The 20,102-nt window shown below is 38.1% G+C and overlaps 1 protein-coding gene across 2 annotated transcripts; it reads right to left on the bottom strand.

The window, feature by feature from the left end:
- Positions 1 to 1,186: 1,186 nt before the first annotated feature.
- On the bottom strand, positions 1,187 to 17,783 carry LOC131786103 (uncharacterized). 2 transcript variants are annotated; one of them, XM_059103094.2, is made up of 23 exons: positions 17,667 to 17,783; positions 16,042 to 16,108; positions 15,223 to 15,276; positions 14,420 to 14,564; positions 13,902 to 14,004; positions 12,779 to 12,893; positions 12,524 to 12,639; positions 11,885 to 11,975; positions 11,116 to 11,394; positions 10,518 to 10,736; positions 9,902 to 9,943; positions 9,661 to 9,771; positions 9,481 to 9,513; positions 8,574 to 9,098; positions 7,471 to 7,539; positions 6,512 to 6,961; positions 6,333 to 6,356; positions 5,231 to 5,407; positions 4,514 to 4,741; positions 3,832 to 3,995; positions 2,762 to 2,820; positions 2,509 to 2,678; positions 1,187 to 1,944 (listed from the first exon to the last, which is right to left on the bottom strand). In XM_059103094.2, exons 2-23 carry the CDS (start codon positions 16,091 to 16,093, stop codon positions 1,640 to 1,642), a joined length of 3,531 nt encoding a protein of 1,176 aa, XP_058959077.2. In that variant the 5' UTR covers positions 16,094 to 16,108; positions 17,667 to 17,783; the 3' UTR covers positions 1,187 to 1,639. The 2 variants fall into 2 exon arrangements, with proteins under 2 accessions (XP_058959077.2, XP_058959076.2); XM_059103093.2 differs by having other exon boundaries at positions 8,574 to 9,101.
- Positions 17,784 to 20,102: the final 2,319 nt, after the last annotated feature.

Below are 20,102 nucleotides of genomic sequence, written 5' to 3' on the forward strand. Positions count from 1 at the left end.
TAATCTCATTTGCATTTTTTCTGTACGACTCGACGGGAATGTTTTACCGTGACTTATTTGTATATTTGTATACAATATCAATTTCTATTCGGTAACAGTGAACGAAACAGGAATGGACTCAAACAAAGATGACACTAGAAAGATGCGTGACGTGAGGGAAGAAAATCCATCGAAATGTTTCAACACCACCACACAGATTGAGGAAAAGTTAACCACTCTGGAGTCCAGAATTAGAGTTGTGAAATCGGATTTCAAGGCGCAAGTCGACGATCTTAGATCTCGTATGGAACGTTTGAAGACAGAGCTGGAAAATGTTCAAGACGATTTGAACTCGAGGAAAATGAAAGATGCGAAAAATGACGACGACGCGAGAAGAAATATCTTGAAAGAGACACGTGCATGTCGAAAACACCTGCTACAAAAGAACAAAGAGTTGACTTGAATTCATTCGAATTACAAAGAGATGCTTAGGGAAGATTTTCACCACGAAAAGTTAACGAAAGGGGCAATGTTGTCTACGAGTAGAAAACCGGAACTCTAGGTCAGAAAAAATAATTGTAATTCATGAAAACAATGATAATGGCCACCTTAAATCTTCCAAACTGATGCCAAGTTTTTTTACTTAATTTGATTAACCCACGTGGCAATTTCGACTTGTGCAAACATCAAAAGTGTTTTTAAAAAAAGACTTGTAGAGCTAAACTGTGTTTATTTCTTCACAGGTAAAACCTCTATATAAATCAAAAGGGAAATTTTGAGCGGCAGAAATTTGGCCCTTAGAAAAACGAACCTCTCCAATAATTCTAAAATTTCAGTAACCCCTCAGAAAATATTTTATCTCAGACATATTTTTCGCAGGTCTTTGTAATTTGGCTAGAATCTTCCGACGAGATGTTGAAGGAAAAACTTTTTCCTTTATACAAAGTGGAAATTGTAATTAAACTATGCACAAGCCATCGGTAATTGATTTCAGAAGTAATATTTCAAGAAAAGGTACTTTGTGTTTGCTCAAGAGATTTTAAACTTTTTACATTCTCTTGGTTTGCTTGAATATACACCGCTACCAAAAGGAAGTTCCTGGTTTTCAGTAGAAGAAAACGTTTGTGGTTTTCAGTCCACATGGTTTAACTTCGAATTTGGTACATTGATTGATAGATATTCTTTTTAACAAATCAAAATATAATTTATAAGTGCAAGCTTTTTTATTTAACCTAATAAACAAGTTCAAACATCCAACCGACATCAATCGCTGATGCTAGAGTCTCACAACGTTTTGTTAGTGTTACTGTTTTTGTAACTTACTGTCTTTGTCGTTCCCCTTAAGTTATATAAATCGGAACGTTAAACTGAAAAGCGTATTAAACACTTGTCTGTGCGAAGGACCCTACCATGTTTGTTTGCTTCGTGGTTAGATCATGATTAATATACATTATTTTAATATCTTTATCGAAACTGACTAAGTTCTACATCATCTTTTTCATTAAATATGTTTTGCAGAAAAAGCAATCTAACTAACGCCAGATATCTTCTTTAAATTATCAAACCATTTATAACAAACTACAGTAGGGTCAAAGCTATTTTAAAATAAAACGTTTACAAACTAAAAATTGTGTTTAACACCGGTAAAATGAAATCGGGGTTAAAACTTATGTATTCGTACTCGCGATCGTCTTTTATTACAACAATATGGCGCGCAGTAAGATGGGCAGAAGTTAACATTATTGGTGCAAGCAATGGGGCACTGATATGGGTTTCTTTGGGGGTAGATTGGTTCAGGTTGGTAAGAAGCTGGTGATGGATACTGAACGGCTGCTGCTCCCGCTGCTGCTGCTCCTGCTGCTACTCCTACTGCTGCTACTGGAGCTGGAGCCTGGGCGCAGCAAGTCGGGTCACAACCTGGCTGACAGGTGCTGCTCACACATTGGTTTGGGCAAAGTGACGCGCCTGTGGTAAAAATGAACAAAGAAATTTTACGAGGTCAGCGCCTGTGGCACAAATGAACAATAAAATTTTACGAGGTCTTATTAGAGGTCACATTTGATCAAGAGACCCTTGCTCACTCAGCAAACCGTGAGAATTAAGGAGTTGCAGCCTACCGTGGATTTCTCTTGCTATTGTAATGAAAATGAGCATATAATTTACGGCAAAAGGCCAGCAGCGGATATCAAACCTCTTCTCATCTGCCTAATTAATTATTGTCATGAAGTGGCTCTAAACCTTAAACGCTCTGGATGTTTCTAGGGCGTAATGCAATGATAATACTCCTAAACTGAGTGAAAACAAAATACAAATATGAAGTTAAAGGCTGGTTTAGATATAGTTGGGTTAACTTGAAGAAGACAACTGAGCGCTGTGCTCCATTTTACCAGTCCACCATCAGTATCCTGCAATTTTGGAATGCTCACAATTACTTCGTTCTACGTCATAATTCATTTAGTCAATACCACCACATTCCAATTAAGATAAACGTTTGTTTCCCACTTGCATAGAGCTTGACGGTCTACTAACCTGGCAGGAGAATTGTCACATTGATAAGTTTAGCAGATACTCCATTTTCTAGTTCCAGTTCTCCATCATTCTCATTAATACTGGTCTTAAGTGAATCAATCGAGTCAGGACTGGCCTCCGGACCTAACCTCAAGATAACCTCAACAATTGATTTGCCGTCTGGCAAGCACCTAAAGAAAAAGGGAGAAAATAGACAACTCTTAAATCCAAAGAACAATAATTCAATTATTCAGTAAGTAGATGATTCATTTACCTGATTGTGTTCACAATTGGCTGAACTGAAAGGTTCTTTGCTTGGAAGTAACGGGCGATCTGTCAAAGAGTTAACAAATCAACAAATATTAAAACAAAAATAGTTTCAGCTTTCGTATTCCTATATTCCCTAGACTTGGGCTTAAACTTCTAAGTAGTAAGACAAGTAAGAATGTGTTTGACATTTGCCACGAGCGAGGGAAAAAGAGTTCAATTCTTCAATCATCGGTTCCTTAGATTGTTCGGCCGGTACTGAGTACGATATCTCAACTTTCTTAACTATTTTCACACCGGAATTGAGGAAAGAGTCCTCTAAAAACAAAAGCCAAATTTTTTCGCCTGAATTCTAATTATTTGCCTTCAAAATTTCCTTCAGTAAGAGAAGGACCATATATCATTTGATATATTATCGATGATTAACCCTTGTACACCATAACATCAGCATGAATATTCTCCATACTGTTCTCTTTGGATTTCTTAAGGTGCTGACAAGGAGAATTTGTGGAACAATCGAGAAATTAAGTCGGTGATCATTTCCTTTATTCGGCTTGTGAACTTAATGTTCGATTCAGGTGATATTGTATGGAGAAATTAGACTCTTTGGGGTCAAATGGTTTAAGAGAGCAGAGTACCATTGCGCATGCGTTATTTATTTTGCTTAAGTTCTCAAGTCTGCTTTGCAACTGATCACTATATGTGCAAATATAATCACTTCGGGTTTATGAAGGAAAAATCATTATGCATACCTGAACGAAAACTTGACATGGAGCAATTAATAATGAATGAATTGTAGCCAATGCGATGGTGTGGCTTTATGGCCTCAAGAGTTGGAGAACGTGATTTTTTTCAGGTTAAGAATTATATTACCATAACAATTGCAGACTGGTCACGACTTTCTAAACTCTAAAAATTTTTCTAAAAGCATACAACTTAGTCTTTCATTTTTTTTTTTTTCAATTCCATTGTATATCATAATCCTTAACTGATCCTTTTCCTTAAAACTTCAATTCCACGTCATAACCGCCTCATTCTACCTTTTTTCACAAAGTATTTACGCATACAGTAGCTTACCGTATCCCTGAGAATGTCATTCACATTCTGAATGACAGGCGCACACACGGTTGGGTAATATGACCCAGGATAAAAGGACTGGGAGTACTGAGAATAGGAGGTGTACTGGGACGACTGTGTTTGTGGTTCCGTCAGGTTAAACGTTAACTTGTAAAAGGTATGACCTGCATTGAGAAGTTAACAATAAGAGAGAATAGCCGACCAATCAATCAGGCTTACTTCAAACAAGAACCTGTCGTTGATTTCATTCTGAAATCATGATAAGTATATTTTGTATCCTAATACATGTGCAAACGTAAGCATGGTCGCCCATTCTTTGGTAATTCTTGTTATGTTGTGTCTTTGAGCAGGATTTTGTTGTGGTAATTGATCAGTATGATTTGAATGAATGTATATTGAATATGAGTACTTATACTGTTAAATGTATTTAAGTAACGTGAATATTGTTTTAAGGCTATCGTGAGTTGTGATCCTATAACCGGCGTCTCGACAGACTTTACAGATCCCATAGTTATCACATAATAATTCCACGATCAACGAAAATGTATCGGTGTCCTTTGGCCATAAAGAACCGAGTGTCATTGCCATTCACGTCAATTAAAGCTTTACACCCAATGTAACTCGTTGATAAGAGAATGACTGAAAGATATGATTTAAGCTTTGTATTATCATTGTTTCTTACCAGGAGCGGGAACCTCGCAGACAAAAGCCTTTCTATCGGAACATTGTCTGTCAGCCCATCCAGGTCCGTATTCCCCTTTGGCTTGCACGATACAGCTCTGTCCTTCATTTCCATCAGGTTCACCGGGCAGCCACTCGGAGAATGGAATTTGCGATCCTGAGACCCAAACGTAACGGCCCTCGGTTGAGCGATCATGGAGTCCAATCCAAGCTTCTGTAAGGTTGGCTTCTTTATAAAATCGTGCAAGAAAACAGAGGACATTTGTTAAGCTTTCATTCATCAACCAGCACTATTTTTGGACCAGTAATCACTAATAAATGGTAGTGGCACTACCTCGAGGGCATTGAATCACAAATGGTTGGGTAACAGCTTAAAAGCAAGTAATTTCGTTCGTGGAACTTTTACCTATTACCACTGCCTCGATGTAACGTATTGCACCTCCACTTCAAAACCTGTAGCATCGTAAGTGCCACTTTTCATCGTGGAAGGGGAACTCAAAGCTCTTAATCGTTCGCATTACCTATCCTTTACTGTGTTCTAGTTTTCGTCCATAAAACTGTGAGGAGGGAGGAAACACTTGACTCGAGTCAGGGAGGTTGTTTATCTTAGATTTTGGCCGATGGGAGGGGCTCTTTTTCAAAAGGGTGTTTAATTTAGTGAATGGCTATCTCGAGTTTATTACATTTGAGTTTCGAACAAAGTAGGATGTCAGCTTACTTGCAATTAAACTAACAACCAGGTCAGCTTCCTCTCTGCTCTCAAGCGAAGCCAGGGTACCGTTATCAAGAGCACAACCAAGCAGAGCGTCATCCCAGGTCACTGGTGTGTTACGGACGGTGAAACATGATCGAGTAACACCCATCGGTATTTTAAAGTAGCCTTCAGGACAGGCAGCTTGATAAACGAAGAATGAGAAAGACGAATAGATTAGGACATAAAATAAATGGCTAACCAAACAAAACAAGCAAACTAACAAATGGCAGGTAAATTAATTTATCGCTAGCTAGGAGAAGAAAGAAATTTGATAAATAGGTAGGTAAGTAGGTACGAAGGTAACTTGGTAAGCAAGAAGGCAGGGAATCTGATTAGTGGGGAAATAGGTTAATATGTAGGTAGTTAAAAGGTTAGGTAGGATGGTAAGTAGTCGAATAGGTAGGAATGTTTTTATGGATATTGCCTGTTAAAATAAGTTTCTAGAAATTTCTAGAATGCCTAGTTATGCTGACATACATAAAAGAGCTTTCTATTGTCTGGCATACCATAGAACCAGAATATTCTATTGAGTTATGTAGTCATGATTTAATACTTCCAAAATTGTTGTGTTTTAAGCTTCCAGATTCTAGACTACTTTGTGTAAGTGTATAGAAGGACTCAGTTGTGTGGTACTAGTTGTTGTTGCCTGGTGTGACTGATTGTCCGGAGAGCGATACCGAGAGAGAGCTATTGTGGAAGATTATTCATTTCAAGGAGATTTGGACACAACTATCAGATTGTGGCAGTGGTGAGCTAATTTATAATTTGTAGTGGGCCTAAGTTATTTTATCAAGGATAATTACTGTATCGCCTACAGGAATCGCTCCCTAGTAAGAATATTTCACGTTGTTTAATTAAGGTGTGGAACTTGTAGGAGTATGGTGTTCTTTCTGTCGTTTGAATTATACCGAAACAATGCAGGTACGTGGGCCATTGTGGAGGTACGTTTGGCGGTGGAAAGATTTGGTTTGTGTGTACACCTACGTAGCATTTACGTATCAAGTAAGTTTGACAGACTGGTTATTTTCTGAAACTATTTTTTCCATTTACCTTCACGTATACTTACCATCTGGTGAGGGTGTAGAGATTCCTGGAGAAAAACAGAAACAAGTGAAGGATCAGAAGATTACAGATTGCTATTACATACATATGTTTTGTAAATAGGCCTCTCCTGGTGTACACTATACTGGATAATGAAATTCGAATCTTCATTAAGCACAACTTAAGAGCACATAAATCACCTACCAGCCGCAGGAAGTACGTTTTCTTTAACCTTGTCATCACTCTGTGCAGGACTTAAAAACACTGCAATATAATATTTGCCCGGGACATTCTCTCTCTTGGAATTTCCCTTAGCTTTAGCGATACCAACTCCGATGCTTGTGGTACTTTGCCATACCAGCTGTGTGAACGGAGACGTCTTTACAGTGAGCTTAGGATCAGCCCAGTCAAAGAACCTGATGGCACTATACCATTTGACTGCGCATGCCTTGGCAATATCAGCTTCTGCCTGATGGCTGCATACCAGTTGCCCAAATTCTGAGTCAGGATCAATCTTTTCTTCGCCAGAAGCTGCGAGATTTTCTGCCCATTCGCTGGCTAATTGGTTCAGTTCCTGACTATCCGACACATCTGAGGCTTGGTGGAGATTTCGGAAGACGTTGACAAGCTTCTCTACATCCTTCTTGAGTTGCTCTGAAAATAAATTCAAATTTCTGTCATTTCGCTTGTGAGACCATATACATCTGTCACTGACTTGTTACTGATTTGCAAAAAGTAAAAATTGCACTATTACAGATAAAAGAATAAATAAGGTTAAGTTCAGAGAGCTGTTTTTTACGAACTCTAATTCCTCATAAAGAGCAGAACTGCCTCTAGATTACAAGGAAGGCATCCTATTTGTTGAAAGCTCAGCTGGAGGGGAAACAATCCTCATCTAATGTTTTTGCTTTGAAAAAAACAGTTATCTGCATGCGCAGCGTTAGAAAAAACCTTCCAGGATTCAGAGAACATAACAACATACCAACAATAATTATTTTAGAATTATCCACAACGATTACACAACTTATCCTTGAACTTTGGCTGAAAAGCAACTGTGTCAGTGCCTGTGGGGGCCACCCATGAGTAAAAAAATGGCTTTAATATCATAATAAGTTAATGACCTCTGTATATTGCTAAAATAAGGATAAAACCAAACTATTCACCTATATCTGGTGGTGGACTTTGTGTTCCAGTCGGAGTAGCTGTTGACGGAGGAGCTGTTGTTGGAGTTGCTGTTGCATAGTAAGAAACAAAAAGCATCAGGAGTTATATTGTAAGTTCTAATAAGATGTGCCATCAACTCAGCATTACAACATTCGTTTCCTTGCAAAGTTTCTTTTATAACAATAATAATTGATATTTAAACAGGGTGACCCCCTCCAGTCACAAGACTGGTATCAACGGGCACCCTATATAACACAAAATAAAAGAGAGTAAAATAAATTATATATATATATATATATATATATATATACACATATAAATAAGAACCAACTGATATAAAAGTAACAATGTTCGATTTCAGAATGTTCTCTAACTCCGTAAAATAACCGGGTTTTAATATCTAATTAACGTTAATCTTCATGAATTCATCTAATTATTCATTCATTTATTTATGTGATTGTGAATTCGATATGGTTAATTTAAGTAATTAAAATGTTACAGCGAAAAAACAAAATAACACCATAATATTTCTTTGCTTACAACGGATGCGAATCATAAGACAGCACCTGAAAAAGAGCCTACGGCGGCCTGTAATATAATGTTTCCATTAGAGTAGTTGACATTATGTCACACTAACATAAACTGTTGGCGTCAAAGAGAGATGTCAGCCTCGACTCCTGTGTTTCCATCTAATCTCATAACTGATTGACCCTTTCACTCAGATCTCATTCGTAATTCTCCTTACTTTCTGCCATATAATTCTTAAGCTTATTTAGGAGAATTTGGTTTTGGATCAACTAATAATCCCCTAATTGATATTTTTCTTTATTTTTATCACTTTTCTATTAATATTGCATGTCCGAAGAAATTCTGTCTTGGTCACTCACGGAAGTAAAGGGGTTAAAACTGTCAATTTCAATCATGTAAATTACATGTTTGTCTTATTCTGAATTCTTGTTGTAAGATTGAAGTCAAGTCCATGCGTTTTTCTGGAAACGTTCAAAGTCGTCGCTGCAGTCAGTGAGATTTCCTTTGTTTGTTGTGAGGGACGTTGAACGACGAATATCCATAATTGGTTTATCTGTGGTAGAAGTGGATTTACCTGTTGTAGATCCAGCAGATGGGCCTGTGGCACCTGTTGAGGCAGCGGATGAAATGGTGGGTGTTGCAGTAGCGGTTGCTCCTGTGATAGAAGTACCACTTGTAGGTTTTGCAGAGGTGCCTGCTTTGCGAGTGGTTCCTCCAGATGATCCAGGGGTAGAAGCACTACTAGTAGAGGCACCGCTTGTAGGTTTTGCAGTGGTACCTGCTTTGCGAGTGGTTCCTCCAGATGATCCAGTGCTAGGAGCTCTACTAGTAGAGGCACCACTTGTAGATTTCGCAGTGGTACCTGCTTTGCGTGTGGTTCCCCCTGTTGCTCCTGTAGTGCTGCCTGTAGGTTTTGCAGTGGTACCTTTTGAACCGGTGCCTGTAAGTGGTGTAGAAGAACCACTTGTAGATTTGGCGGTGCTGCCTGTTTTGCGTGTGGTTCCTCCAGATGCTCCGGTGGTAAAAGTACTGCTGGTGGGGCTTGCAGTGGTGGATGCCCCGCTAGCAGTAGCACCAGTGCTAGATGCAATAGTGGTACCTGCTGCGATTGATTGTTAATTAACTTTTACTTTAATGAAGGTGAACTTGGTCAATTTTCAAGCCCAAAGCTTTGTACTTAATGCATTCAAGGGTAAACAGCAAAATAAAAGGACTGAAATACAGTAAAAAACATTAGGTCCAAGAGTGACGTGGTTGCCAGCAATGTCGATAATGTCAATAGGGCTTCAGGATAACATTGATGATAGGAAAGCCGTTAGGCTTTGTAAATAAAATTCTACGAGACTCTATCGTTAGAGATTCCCCTCTACTTTCAAACGCTTACATATCAAATTAAATGTAATGGTTATAACATTTCTTTGAATTGTACCATAATTATATTAAAATTATTATAATTAAAATAATTCTTTTTGAGTTCTTACCCTGAGTAGTCTGTGGCTGTTGATCTTCCTTGACTGTTTCAATAAAGAATAACAAAAACTTTTTAGAGTGATCGACAAAAAGTAATTAAGCTATCGGCATAAGTCTAATTGACAGAAGATCAACTCGTACAGTTCGGTGAAGAAATTAACATTTAAATCGGTATTAATTATAATTCTTACTTTCGCATTTCACTCCTGCGTATTGCGGAGTACAAATACAGCGGTAGCCTTCAGGAGAGTCAGCATCAGTCTTACACGTTCCTCCATTCAGGCAGGGGTTCGGCTCACAAGCTAAATGTCACGTGATACAAACAACATACTTTCTTTAGAAACAGTATTTTTCATTCAGGATTACTCTCTTCAGACGATAACAGAACACGATCAACAAGTACGTTCATTACAATTAAACGAATGTACTAACCTTGAGGGTTGGGTTTTCCTTCTTTGTCAGGAAGCCCACCACCTGCCAATCAAATAAAAGTAGGGTGTTGCTAATAAGTTTGACGTGTTGACCCCTGCTATTTTCTCCCTGGGCTTTTTATAAGTTTAGGGTAGTTCCTTTTTACCCATACAGTGTGTAAAGTATCTTAGATTGCACTGCGTTTTCATTGGTGTAACACGGCTTTTGGCGCACTCTCAATTAATAAAAACAAACAGAAAACGAAAAATTGATTCGGTCACCACTCAGCGCCATTTCCCTCCCTTCCAGCAATTTGTTCTCATTGGACGTTGTGAATGCTTTAGGTCTGGCTAAACGAACTCAATTAAGTTGCATCCAGTGAGGTGTGTAACACAGATGGAATGGGCTAGTGACACCAGCTGAGTCAAATCAATATCACAGTTCCTCTTAAGAAAGCAAGAATTTGTTTTAACACCCAAACTAATCAACCGATCTACTCAACTAATACTGAACTCGTGGAAGCTATTACAAGGGTAATATGAGGAATCTCTAAAGTAGGATCATATGGGAAAGTATCACTTTATGGTCGAAAAACAATTTTAAAACTTTGATGAAATGTCGGGTGTGCCCTTCATACCCTGGTTAAAAGCCTGGTTAACCTCGTCTGGTTGCAAAATTCTGTTCCAAGTAGCAAACTGGTCAAACTTCATTGGTAACATCTCCTGCACTAGATTGTTATGGTTGGGTTTGCTTATCCTTAAGTCGTTGAATTCGTTTCCTCTTATCTGACCCAAGCTTTCGCTCATCTGTTTAATACCAGCCTCTGTTCCGTTGATGTAATACTTTAGTCCCTCCTCTACAAGAAAACAAGAAAAAAATTACGGTAGGAATTTATAGAATGCACTCAGCATGCTAACAACCAACATGAAGTGTTTGTATTCGTTTCAGAAATTCAATGGTTTCAATTTGGCTCGAATCCAGCCTAATTTGCTGTTTATATCGATGATAATAACCTATTTCGTGGTCAATTTTATTGCATTCTTAAGGTCAGAAATTTAAACGATCCATGCAACACCATCTTAGAACCACATAAAAAGAAATCTCTATAATTCATTAAGGAAATAAGAAAAAATAGAGGACTTCGGAACTAGATCCATTTTGTACAACATTTATTTAATTAGTCGGAGAAATAATTAAATCTAAATATTAAAATGGTTTTGATTTTAAGAAAGTACCATTTTTCCAGGTAAATGCGAATGAAAACCAAGAATTTAGCGGTATTTGTCCTTGTGGTATCTCAATTCTCCATTCTTTCTCAGCCGCCGACACTCTCAGTACAAACTGATAGTTCTGATGGAAAAAAGAGAATCCTCGGGATCTGTGATCTGACCCTCCACTGGATAATACGTATTTCGGAAGCTGCTGATCGGTTAGGAGGGCTGCTTGTTCGATTCTTGCCCAGAAAATCATGGTAACTCCATTAGCACATAAAGATGGGTCACTAATGCATCTTCCTTTAAGAACAAATTTCAAATATAGAAGTATAAGCTTTGTTCTGAAGTAAAGTATCATCAGCCAGTTGGTCTGTATTATTCAATGTCTCCATAAAAGGAAATCAAACACTTCAAAATTTCAGATATTCAAAGGGGAATCCCTGAGTGACGTAAACAACTGATGACCAATTTACACCCTAATATATCTAAAACTTTCGACTTAAATTGTGCACATGTAACTATCTTGAATTCAATCAATCGGTTTCTAAAAAGTTTTCCTCACTATCTCAGTAATCAGCCATCCCCAAACTGATAGTTTGTAAGACATGCAAAGAGCGAAACCCACAAAAACCATCATAGTTTTGGAAAAGTTGGTAAAATGGTCGGATTTCTTGTTTTTCATGGTATAAAGGAATCACATTTGAAGCATATTGCCAAAGAGTGGAATCAACTTTATGACAGCATTTAGCATGTGTTGCTCAGCATTATTACATGCAGGTGATAACCTCACCCTTAAAGTTTCCCAGATCAATCCAACTGTTTTGTTCAAGTGTGGAGGCTACTTTTCCTCTTGCCGCGGAATCTACTATTCTAGCCCCGTCCTATGAAAGGAGAGAATATCACTGAAATAACGAACAGCACATGATGACTAACTTTTGATAGGTTTTGAAATATTTCAATGTATACATTGTGGCAGTAGAGAAACTAATATCGTGAACACAAATTCAAGCTTATAACCATCTAGAGTGAAAACTGGGTTGGATCTTCAAAACATAATAAATGATCCATAAATTACCACCATAAATTAGTGCATGCCTTTCCTACACAACAATATTCGTTTTTGAAGTCGTCGTCATTCAAGACCACAATGGTTTAACTTTACTGCACTTTTTCGAATAGTCTACAAATACTTGACGTAGCCAATCTCACAACCATTCAAATGCAAATCATGACTCGGTGACTCACGTTTTCCCAGGCGTTAAGCAGGTTTATTGTTACTTTTTGTTGTCATTGGCTCCTTAGGATAAAATCTTTCGCTCTGATTGGCTTTTGCAATTACTATGGTTTCGTTTACACGATAAGGCGAAATTGGCACAATACTGAACATCAAATCCCACCCTTCAAGTAAGCTGTTAATCCATCATTGTACCTTAAGCTGAGCTGGGAAGTTTCCTACTAAATCAGGAGATGAGTCGGCTTGAGCATCATTAAACGGCCAGCAGTGGGAAGAGTCCTTAAAAACGCCAACAAAACCACCAACCACAGCTGCACAGGACGAAAACGATAACCAAATACAAGAGTTCGATGAATAATAGATACAAACAGGGATGAAACAACAAAATGAAAATGGAGAAAGCACCGAAGTGGTGCTGAAGCGAACAAATAAAATAATTTGTATATTTACCGCTTTGTTTTGATCCCTGTCCAGAAGGAAATAGTTCTTTCGACAAAGCTCCTTGCTTCAAATCACAGTCACATGTGAACACATATACCTGTCCCCCAGGCGCAGTAATTTTGACCTTTTGCAAAAAAACTAAGGACAATTAGGAATTGCATGAAAAAATGGTAGGTGAGGGAATGGTGCAATGGTGAGACTACTTGCCTCCCTCCGCTGTGGCCTGGGTTTTATTCCCATTATTATAATCATTATTGCACTAAAAACCCTCTGGATGCCAAGATCATAAGCACGGTTGTTGGGCGGCGCGAGCGGTAGCCAACCCTATGATGAAGACCTAAACTTATACTCTAAAAATAAAATAAAACCTTAATTGTTAAGATATTGTACACCTTATAAAATTCTTGCTTATAAAATTGGGATAAAGCCCCTTGTGACTAGAGCACTAAAAAGTTTCCTGATATTGTCTGTATATATGAATCTAAGATGTGAAACCACTGTTCAGCATAGAATCTTGACCGAGCAAGCGAAATGAAGTGAACTGGTTAAGATAGACTTCTGCATCTGGAGAGCTACTGATTTACTAGAGTCTCCTGCAAGATATGTCAGTGTCCTGCTAACTTCACGGGAATAGCTTCTCTGCACATCAATGATGATATTTCACTGGTTCACCCGGCGAACTGATCAGCTGTCCTGTGGCTTCCACTCAAGTGGTCCGTACCTAGTTGTCTTCTCAACGGCTTTCACCTAGCGATTTCCGATTCCCCGGCAGCTCATCTCAAACAGCGACACTTCCGAGGGTTCATTTCACTCAATCTCACGTTTTAATAGGAGTGACGTATTTCGCTCTGACGAAGGGCTAATGCTCGAAACGTCAGCTTTAAAACTCCTTAAAGTGGCCAATTTACGTTATCAACTCAGTTGATAATACTAAATTACCCTGTTATACTCTCCCACTACCGCAGCACCACAGTTTCTTTAGAAACTTACCCCTTTATTCACGTCTTTAAAATTATGGATTTATTTCTTACATACCTGGGTTAATTTGATAAAATTCTAAATTGCCGGTTATTTTGGTGCTCGTTTCTCTCTATTTACAAAAGGTTCCCTTATCAATTAACATTTGACGTACCCCATCCAGGTTCCATTCTGGCATAAATCCAAAGTTGTCGTGCCTTATTTTTATCTTTTTTATCTCGCCCACGTCCATTAAATTCAGTTGAAAGTTGTCAACTCTGGCAGGAGAAATTAAATCATATGCAAGTTTCATTAGCTATAATCTCAAAGCTTCCATTTGTGGAGCGCTGTAGCAAATATAAAATAACCACTATGTGCTTCCCTATCATTATTCTCGACGAACTGACAGACTAGTGACTGATTGCGCGGCTGACTGACTAACTAACCTATCGAAAGACTGATGCACTTTGCTGACTGCATCACTGACTCAGGATGATGGAATGTAGGAATAACTTACTGGTCTACTAAGTGGATAAAATACTGACTTCCGAACTTTTGATTTATAGGCTGTCATGTACGTACTTCTGTCTGACTGACTGACTAACTGGGAGCAGATCTGACTAGTAATTGAATAACGCTCATAATATGGCATATGAGCCAAGGAATCAGTCGACTGACAATTGATTTACGTACTTTCCTTTTTCAAAGTTGTTTTCAAAAGTGTTTATCAGCTTCTTTTCCATAGTCTCTCCTTTGGTTCCATAAACAGTTAAGTACACGTTGGCATCAGTCCCCGCTCCTTCCTGAACACCCGTAGTGACTTTAACTTGATACGGAGCTGAAATAGATAAACGGACAGAAAATGTTGAATTAGAAACCGCCGATCAGCGTTTCAACAACATTTTATTTTCAAAGTACTTCAGACTCTTTCATGGCGGGTTTCCAATGTTTGCAGTTTCTGTAAGGAAAAAGGGAGCTTTTCTCAACGAATCTCTCTTTGAGTTGAAGCGATTTTCTTTTCCCATCAATTAATGGTCTACCTTTTTATTCACCTTGGTGTGAAATAAGAATGCCATCGCACGAAATGCCCGTAATATTTAACTTTATTTAGCTAATACCTTAAAGAACATCAGGCAAATCTTTCTGTATCAGACGTCATAAACGCTATGAGTGACAAATCATGGAAACCGTCTGACCCAGGGATTCGAACCCGTCTGAAGGATTACAATCACTCAAAGAGGCCATCTCTGTGAGATGGTTTTTTGAATGCATTGTGCTCTCTTTTCAAATTCAGATGAACATCTCTTTTTCGGTATAAACCTCACTTGACAAAATTTGTATGTTGTATTGACCTGTTAGCTGACCGGCTTTTCATTCTAAATCGTATTGCTTTCTTTGTAATAGTTAACACAACGCGCATTTCTATTCATTCATCATAACTCAAGGGTGCTTGACATTGTTATTAATCTTCTCAAGGATTATCGTTTCACTCCTACCTGATCTTCGCTCTCTTGTGATCTTCAAGTTGCGCGCCTGCGTGCAATGTCCAGCTAAATTTAAAAGACGAGATTCAGTCAGATTCCAGATCGTCGAATTACCGAGGAGTCCGTAACTAAAGATATCTCATCCTTTGGATAGGTTATGCTCGTTTTTTTTATGTGTGCTAGATTAAAACCCTAACTTAAACAGAGTTTTAAAACCATTATAAACCTGCTCACATTACGACCATTTGGGGGAAAGTTTACATGTATCTTCGACATGCTGGTCCTCGATCCTTCAGATTTTGCTGATTCCGATTCAATCTTATGTGTCCCCTGATTAGACACATCTGTAGCGCAAATATAAACCTGGTAGTACCTTCCTTTCTCGAATTAATCATGTTCGATAGAGTATAGGAAGTTTACTTCAAATCAAATCATCTTTCAGTGAAATGGAAAATTTTTTGTCTCTGGAAGGTAGTCTCAGGTTTTCAGCAAGCTAAGCTTTAGACGGAGTTAGTCTTAAGTACCTAATTCAGAATTTGAACTTTGAAAACGTACATTTCAGTCTTTCGTACCACAAGAGTATTTAGCAAAATGTAAGTGAATTAGAGATACAACGAGAATTCTAACATTACAAATCAAACAAGCAAGGTGAAATCAGTCAGCCTGTTGCTTGAGCTTGGAGGTAGCAATCGATCATGTGGTGTGTCCGTCCCAGTAAGTGCAGGCTGTTATCAACGTTAAGTTTCACCGAGAAAATTTCTTTTTGAGGACTACCCTCACTCAAGCAATTACACAACACAACTACACAATCAAAAAGTGTTGATTAAATACCTAGGACGATTCCTAAGAGGAACAATAAATAAAGAGGACCAAATGAGTCCATTGTCACCTAATCAACCTGAAAATGAATCACACATCAAATGTTATGACCAGATTAAAAAACCTTAAGGGTGAAATTCTCAATAGTTATAATCATGGTGTCCAAACCTTTTTAGGCTGCTAATCTATTTTTCTCTTTTAAGCTAAAAATCGGTGTAATTCAAATCAAAACACTTACAAGGAGAAAATTAAACTACGGCTGCTTCTAACTTTCACTCGAAACTTATCTCATACCTCCTGACGTAAGTGCCTCATTGTTGTCAAACACAGGTTTTTATCGCCTTATAGTGTAATATCTGATCAGCACAAGCTAATTCATTTTTAAAGGACATATCATGAACAACAAACGTTTAATGTCACTTAATTGTCAGATTTTGTATCACTGTGTTTTGTACAATCCTCTATTAATGACAATCTTTAAAAGAACAAAAGCTTCCGCCTTTCAACTCTTCCAAGGATTTATCTTGATCCATGTCAAAATTTTTCACCTGTGTTCTGATCCCAACGAGAATTCTCACAATATTAAAGTATTATAAATGAATGACTCGTGGTCGCACTCAGTTAATACTCAGGTTTCACTTTCCATAGCCAATTCGTTTTGTAAGTTATTACAGGACACCAAGAATGAGTGTGGACTATTCCAAGTTCCTTTATTTAGCTCTGCTAGGCAAAGAAACCGGTCAAAAAAAGTTAGAGTTTTACACTTTTTTACGATTCGACAGTCATGCCTTTAAAACCCTGTCGGACTGATGAGACAATCAGTTTACTATAGCTAATCAGACTATTTGCCCCTCAGAAGATAAAACCAAATCGAATACGTGTTTTTCAAGCGTTCTTTTCAAGTAAATCCAGGTGACGAATAGTTACAGGTAAAATATTGGTTTCACGTCTATCTTGACTTCCATTATTTACTCATGAATCATCTTGACGTTTTCAAACCCTTGAGCCATGCTTTCCCAAGGGAAAAACTAGCATTAAAGAAAGAACATTCAAATAGTATTTAGAGGCAACATGAAAAGCACTTAAACAGAGAGATTTGAGAGAAGCTTTGATAAAATTCCAACGCAATCGATCAGTGTGACATAAATAAATCAAACCAACGATTAGCGTTATTCGTGTTTCCCTGCAATTTACATCACTAATCTTTCTCGAAATCTTCATATCACTAGATTATCTGGAAGTTTTGACTCGAGTTGAAATTTAGCTTTGGCGAGAGAATTGATTTTGTGGGAAAACCAATGAAACTTTACGAACCAACCGCTGTGGTACTTTGATTTCGAAGCGTTGGAACGTTATCTTATAATTCCAGCTGCGTCAAGTTGGCGACTAGTAATTCTGAAAAAAGAAAGCATTTCTCGGAAAAATGAGTTGCCTTGTTTTCGAATTTTTTTTTTATTTTGCTTTGCCGATGGATGGTTTTGTCTACCGATGCTTTTTGTTTATCGTTATTACGAATTAAGATAACTACCAAATTGTTTATGATACACTAATTGACATCACACCCCAACTACTTAGATATTAAGCCAAGATCAAGCGTAATGAAACAGGAAAATCTATGAATTATATGACTTACGTACATAAAATCAGAAACGATATTTCCTCGTCGATATCACGATGTGTCCTTGCAAACGATGTCTCTATAATCTCTCAAGTATACCTTTTGTTTAGATAAACAACTCGAGCACAATTAAGCGGCAGGTTGCAGCAGTCAATATTTCATCGAAACTGGTCGAGTAGAAAACTCAACAAGACGTGAAAAAAAATCAAATTCTTATCTTGAATTCTCCAGATGCTCTGGTGCTCACTACCAAAAGTAAAGAAATATTTTATTATTTTTATCTGAATAAAATCCTAGTAACAAGGGGGTTGTGTTACCAGTATAGCAATAAATGTTCTTTTCTTTCTGTTAACCTATGCTGGTGCCTTCTTGTGTTCTTATTGCAAAAATGTTCACTCTCTCTAAGGATGAGAGCAGGGAAGAGCCACCAGTATTTGCCACAGGTAAGCTGGCGTCGCTTGACTGGTGATCGCCACTTAAGAGATGTCAAAGAGGAACGAAAAGAATGCCACACCATTGGTCGAGATAAAATTAAATGTGAACTCCATTTGCCTGCGACCAGGCGAACAGTGCAAGAGAAAGTCACCTCAACCTTTCATGTCACTGAGTCTTATTCAAGGGCAATTTTGGGCAATTAATGATGTTTGTGGGGACCTGGTTACCCTCGATGGGAATTCCAGGTGGGATCCTGCTCGAAGCATTGAACCCACCCATTGTGCACTGTTGAGCCCCTTCAAATCAATCATTGAAAAACGGATTGAGAAACTCTTAGACACCATTACATAAGCGAACAGTTGCAATCCATGTACTTATATGCACATTAGAATGGCGGAAAACATACAGGATAAGCAACTTATAGTCCGCTCCAGAGTTTACAGTTAACAGACTTCCAACAAATTCTGGTAGTTAAACTGGCAGGCATTAGGATGCCTAACGATTATTCGAACTATGAATGTTTTTTTTCATCAAGCGTTCTTAGCAAAAAGTTTTGAGTTGCACCTTCGAAGGCTGGCACCATTTATGAGATAAATTTAGCTTCACACATATCTTTTTGTCCAATAGATGTGATTTAAAAGCGATAGCAAGATCAATACGCCGTGAATCAAAAGTTTCTTTTTATAAAGAAGCTAAAGGCCCGGTGTATTGAAATTATGAAGAAATAGTTTCTATTTAGAGCAACATTTAGACAGTGATAAACCGTAACAAGTATTGATGTATAGATAATGTGTACAGTGAAAAATATGAGCATGATGAAGACTCTTTACCCTATAAATATACAAATATCTTAAGCCTGTTCAGAAGCATCATCTACTGGGATGTATTCCATCAATTTCCTTCCTGGGTGCAATGGGTTTGGTCTCTTCATGTGACGTTACCAGAAGATGAGTCGGTCTCACGAAAGATAAAAATAAATTATTATGATATTTCATAGTTAACGAACTCAATAGGCGTTGCAGGCTCCTTTAGTTTAATGTCCAGAGAAAGTAATGTTTTGCCCTAAAATTTTGAAATATCGAACACGCCTAGATAAAAAAAGTTTCCGTTTTGCTTTTGCGGTCATTCTATATCCTTAAAAAGGGCGCGATGAATTTCATCACCTGAAAATTTAATTTGTAGTTATACTATATGGGTTTTCTTCGCAAACGTTCTCTCTGCCGCAGATATGTGGCGTATGAGCCTGGACCGAGACGTCTTGCTGGGATCGTTGTGGGTTGTCTACACGTTACTCCTACATTAGCAGCAGGGCACAACGGTGGGAGGGGGGGGGGCATTGTCACCAAATCCCATCGCCGAAATTGTCGGAAATACAGCGTGATATTGACGAAGCAAATTTTTCGGAGGACTTTCTTGAGCATATTCTATGCTTTTATTCCATTCTTTCAGATTCATTGCAGATACATTGAGAAGTTGCACGTGCTAACGAATAACGCAAAGGGCATTTTGGGAAGTTTGAGAGGGGATATGCCCTTGGTCTAGGGAAGGACAAGCCCTGCCACGAGCTGTCATTCAAATCTGCATTTGGACCATTAAGGAAGGTGTTAGCTTCAATCAGATTTAACGTGATATTACAAATATTTTTTCGACTCCGGGAGTTATTCTCATTCAACTAGACATTCTGTTGGTAAAAAGCCTTATTAACGTAGAATCCTTGTCGATTTAACCTAATGAGAATCTTCGCCTGGTCTGTATAATTCCAAGCCATCGCAGCTGCTTGTCTGTTTTTAGGAAAGGAATCACAAGCTCATCAAAATTGGTTATGTACAAATTTTGCTTCGTTAACCACAGTTTGAGTTTGATATCCCCAAAGTTGAGCGTTTGGACAAAAGTAGGACTTCCCTGTTTGAGCGTTGAAAATTCTTCTAGGTCGAACTGCGATGTTTATCTTAAATATTCATGAGTTTCATATCAATAATACACCAATATCCCTTTATCCTCCATGGTGAAGTGCTAAAGC

The sequence above is a fragment of the Pocillopora verrucosa genome, chromosome 1, assembly GCF_036669915.1.
Source record: "Pocillopora verrucosa isolate sample1 chromosome 1, ASM3666991v2, whole genome shotgun sequence".
In the NCBI taxonomy this organism is placed as follows: domain Eukaryota; kingdom Metazoa; phylum Cnidaria; class Anthozoa; order Scleractinia; family Pocilloporidae; genus Pocillopora; species Pocillopora verrucosa.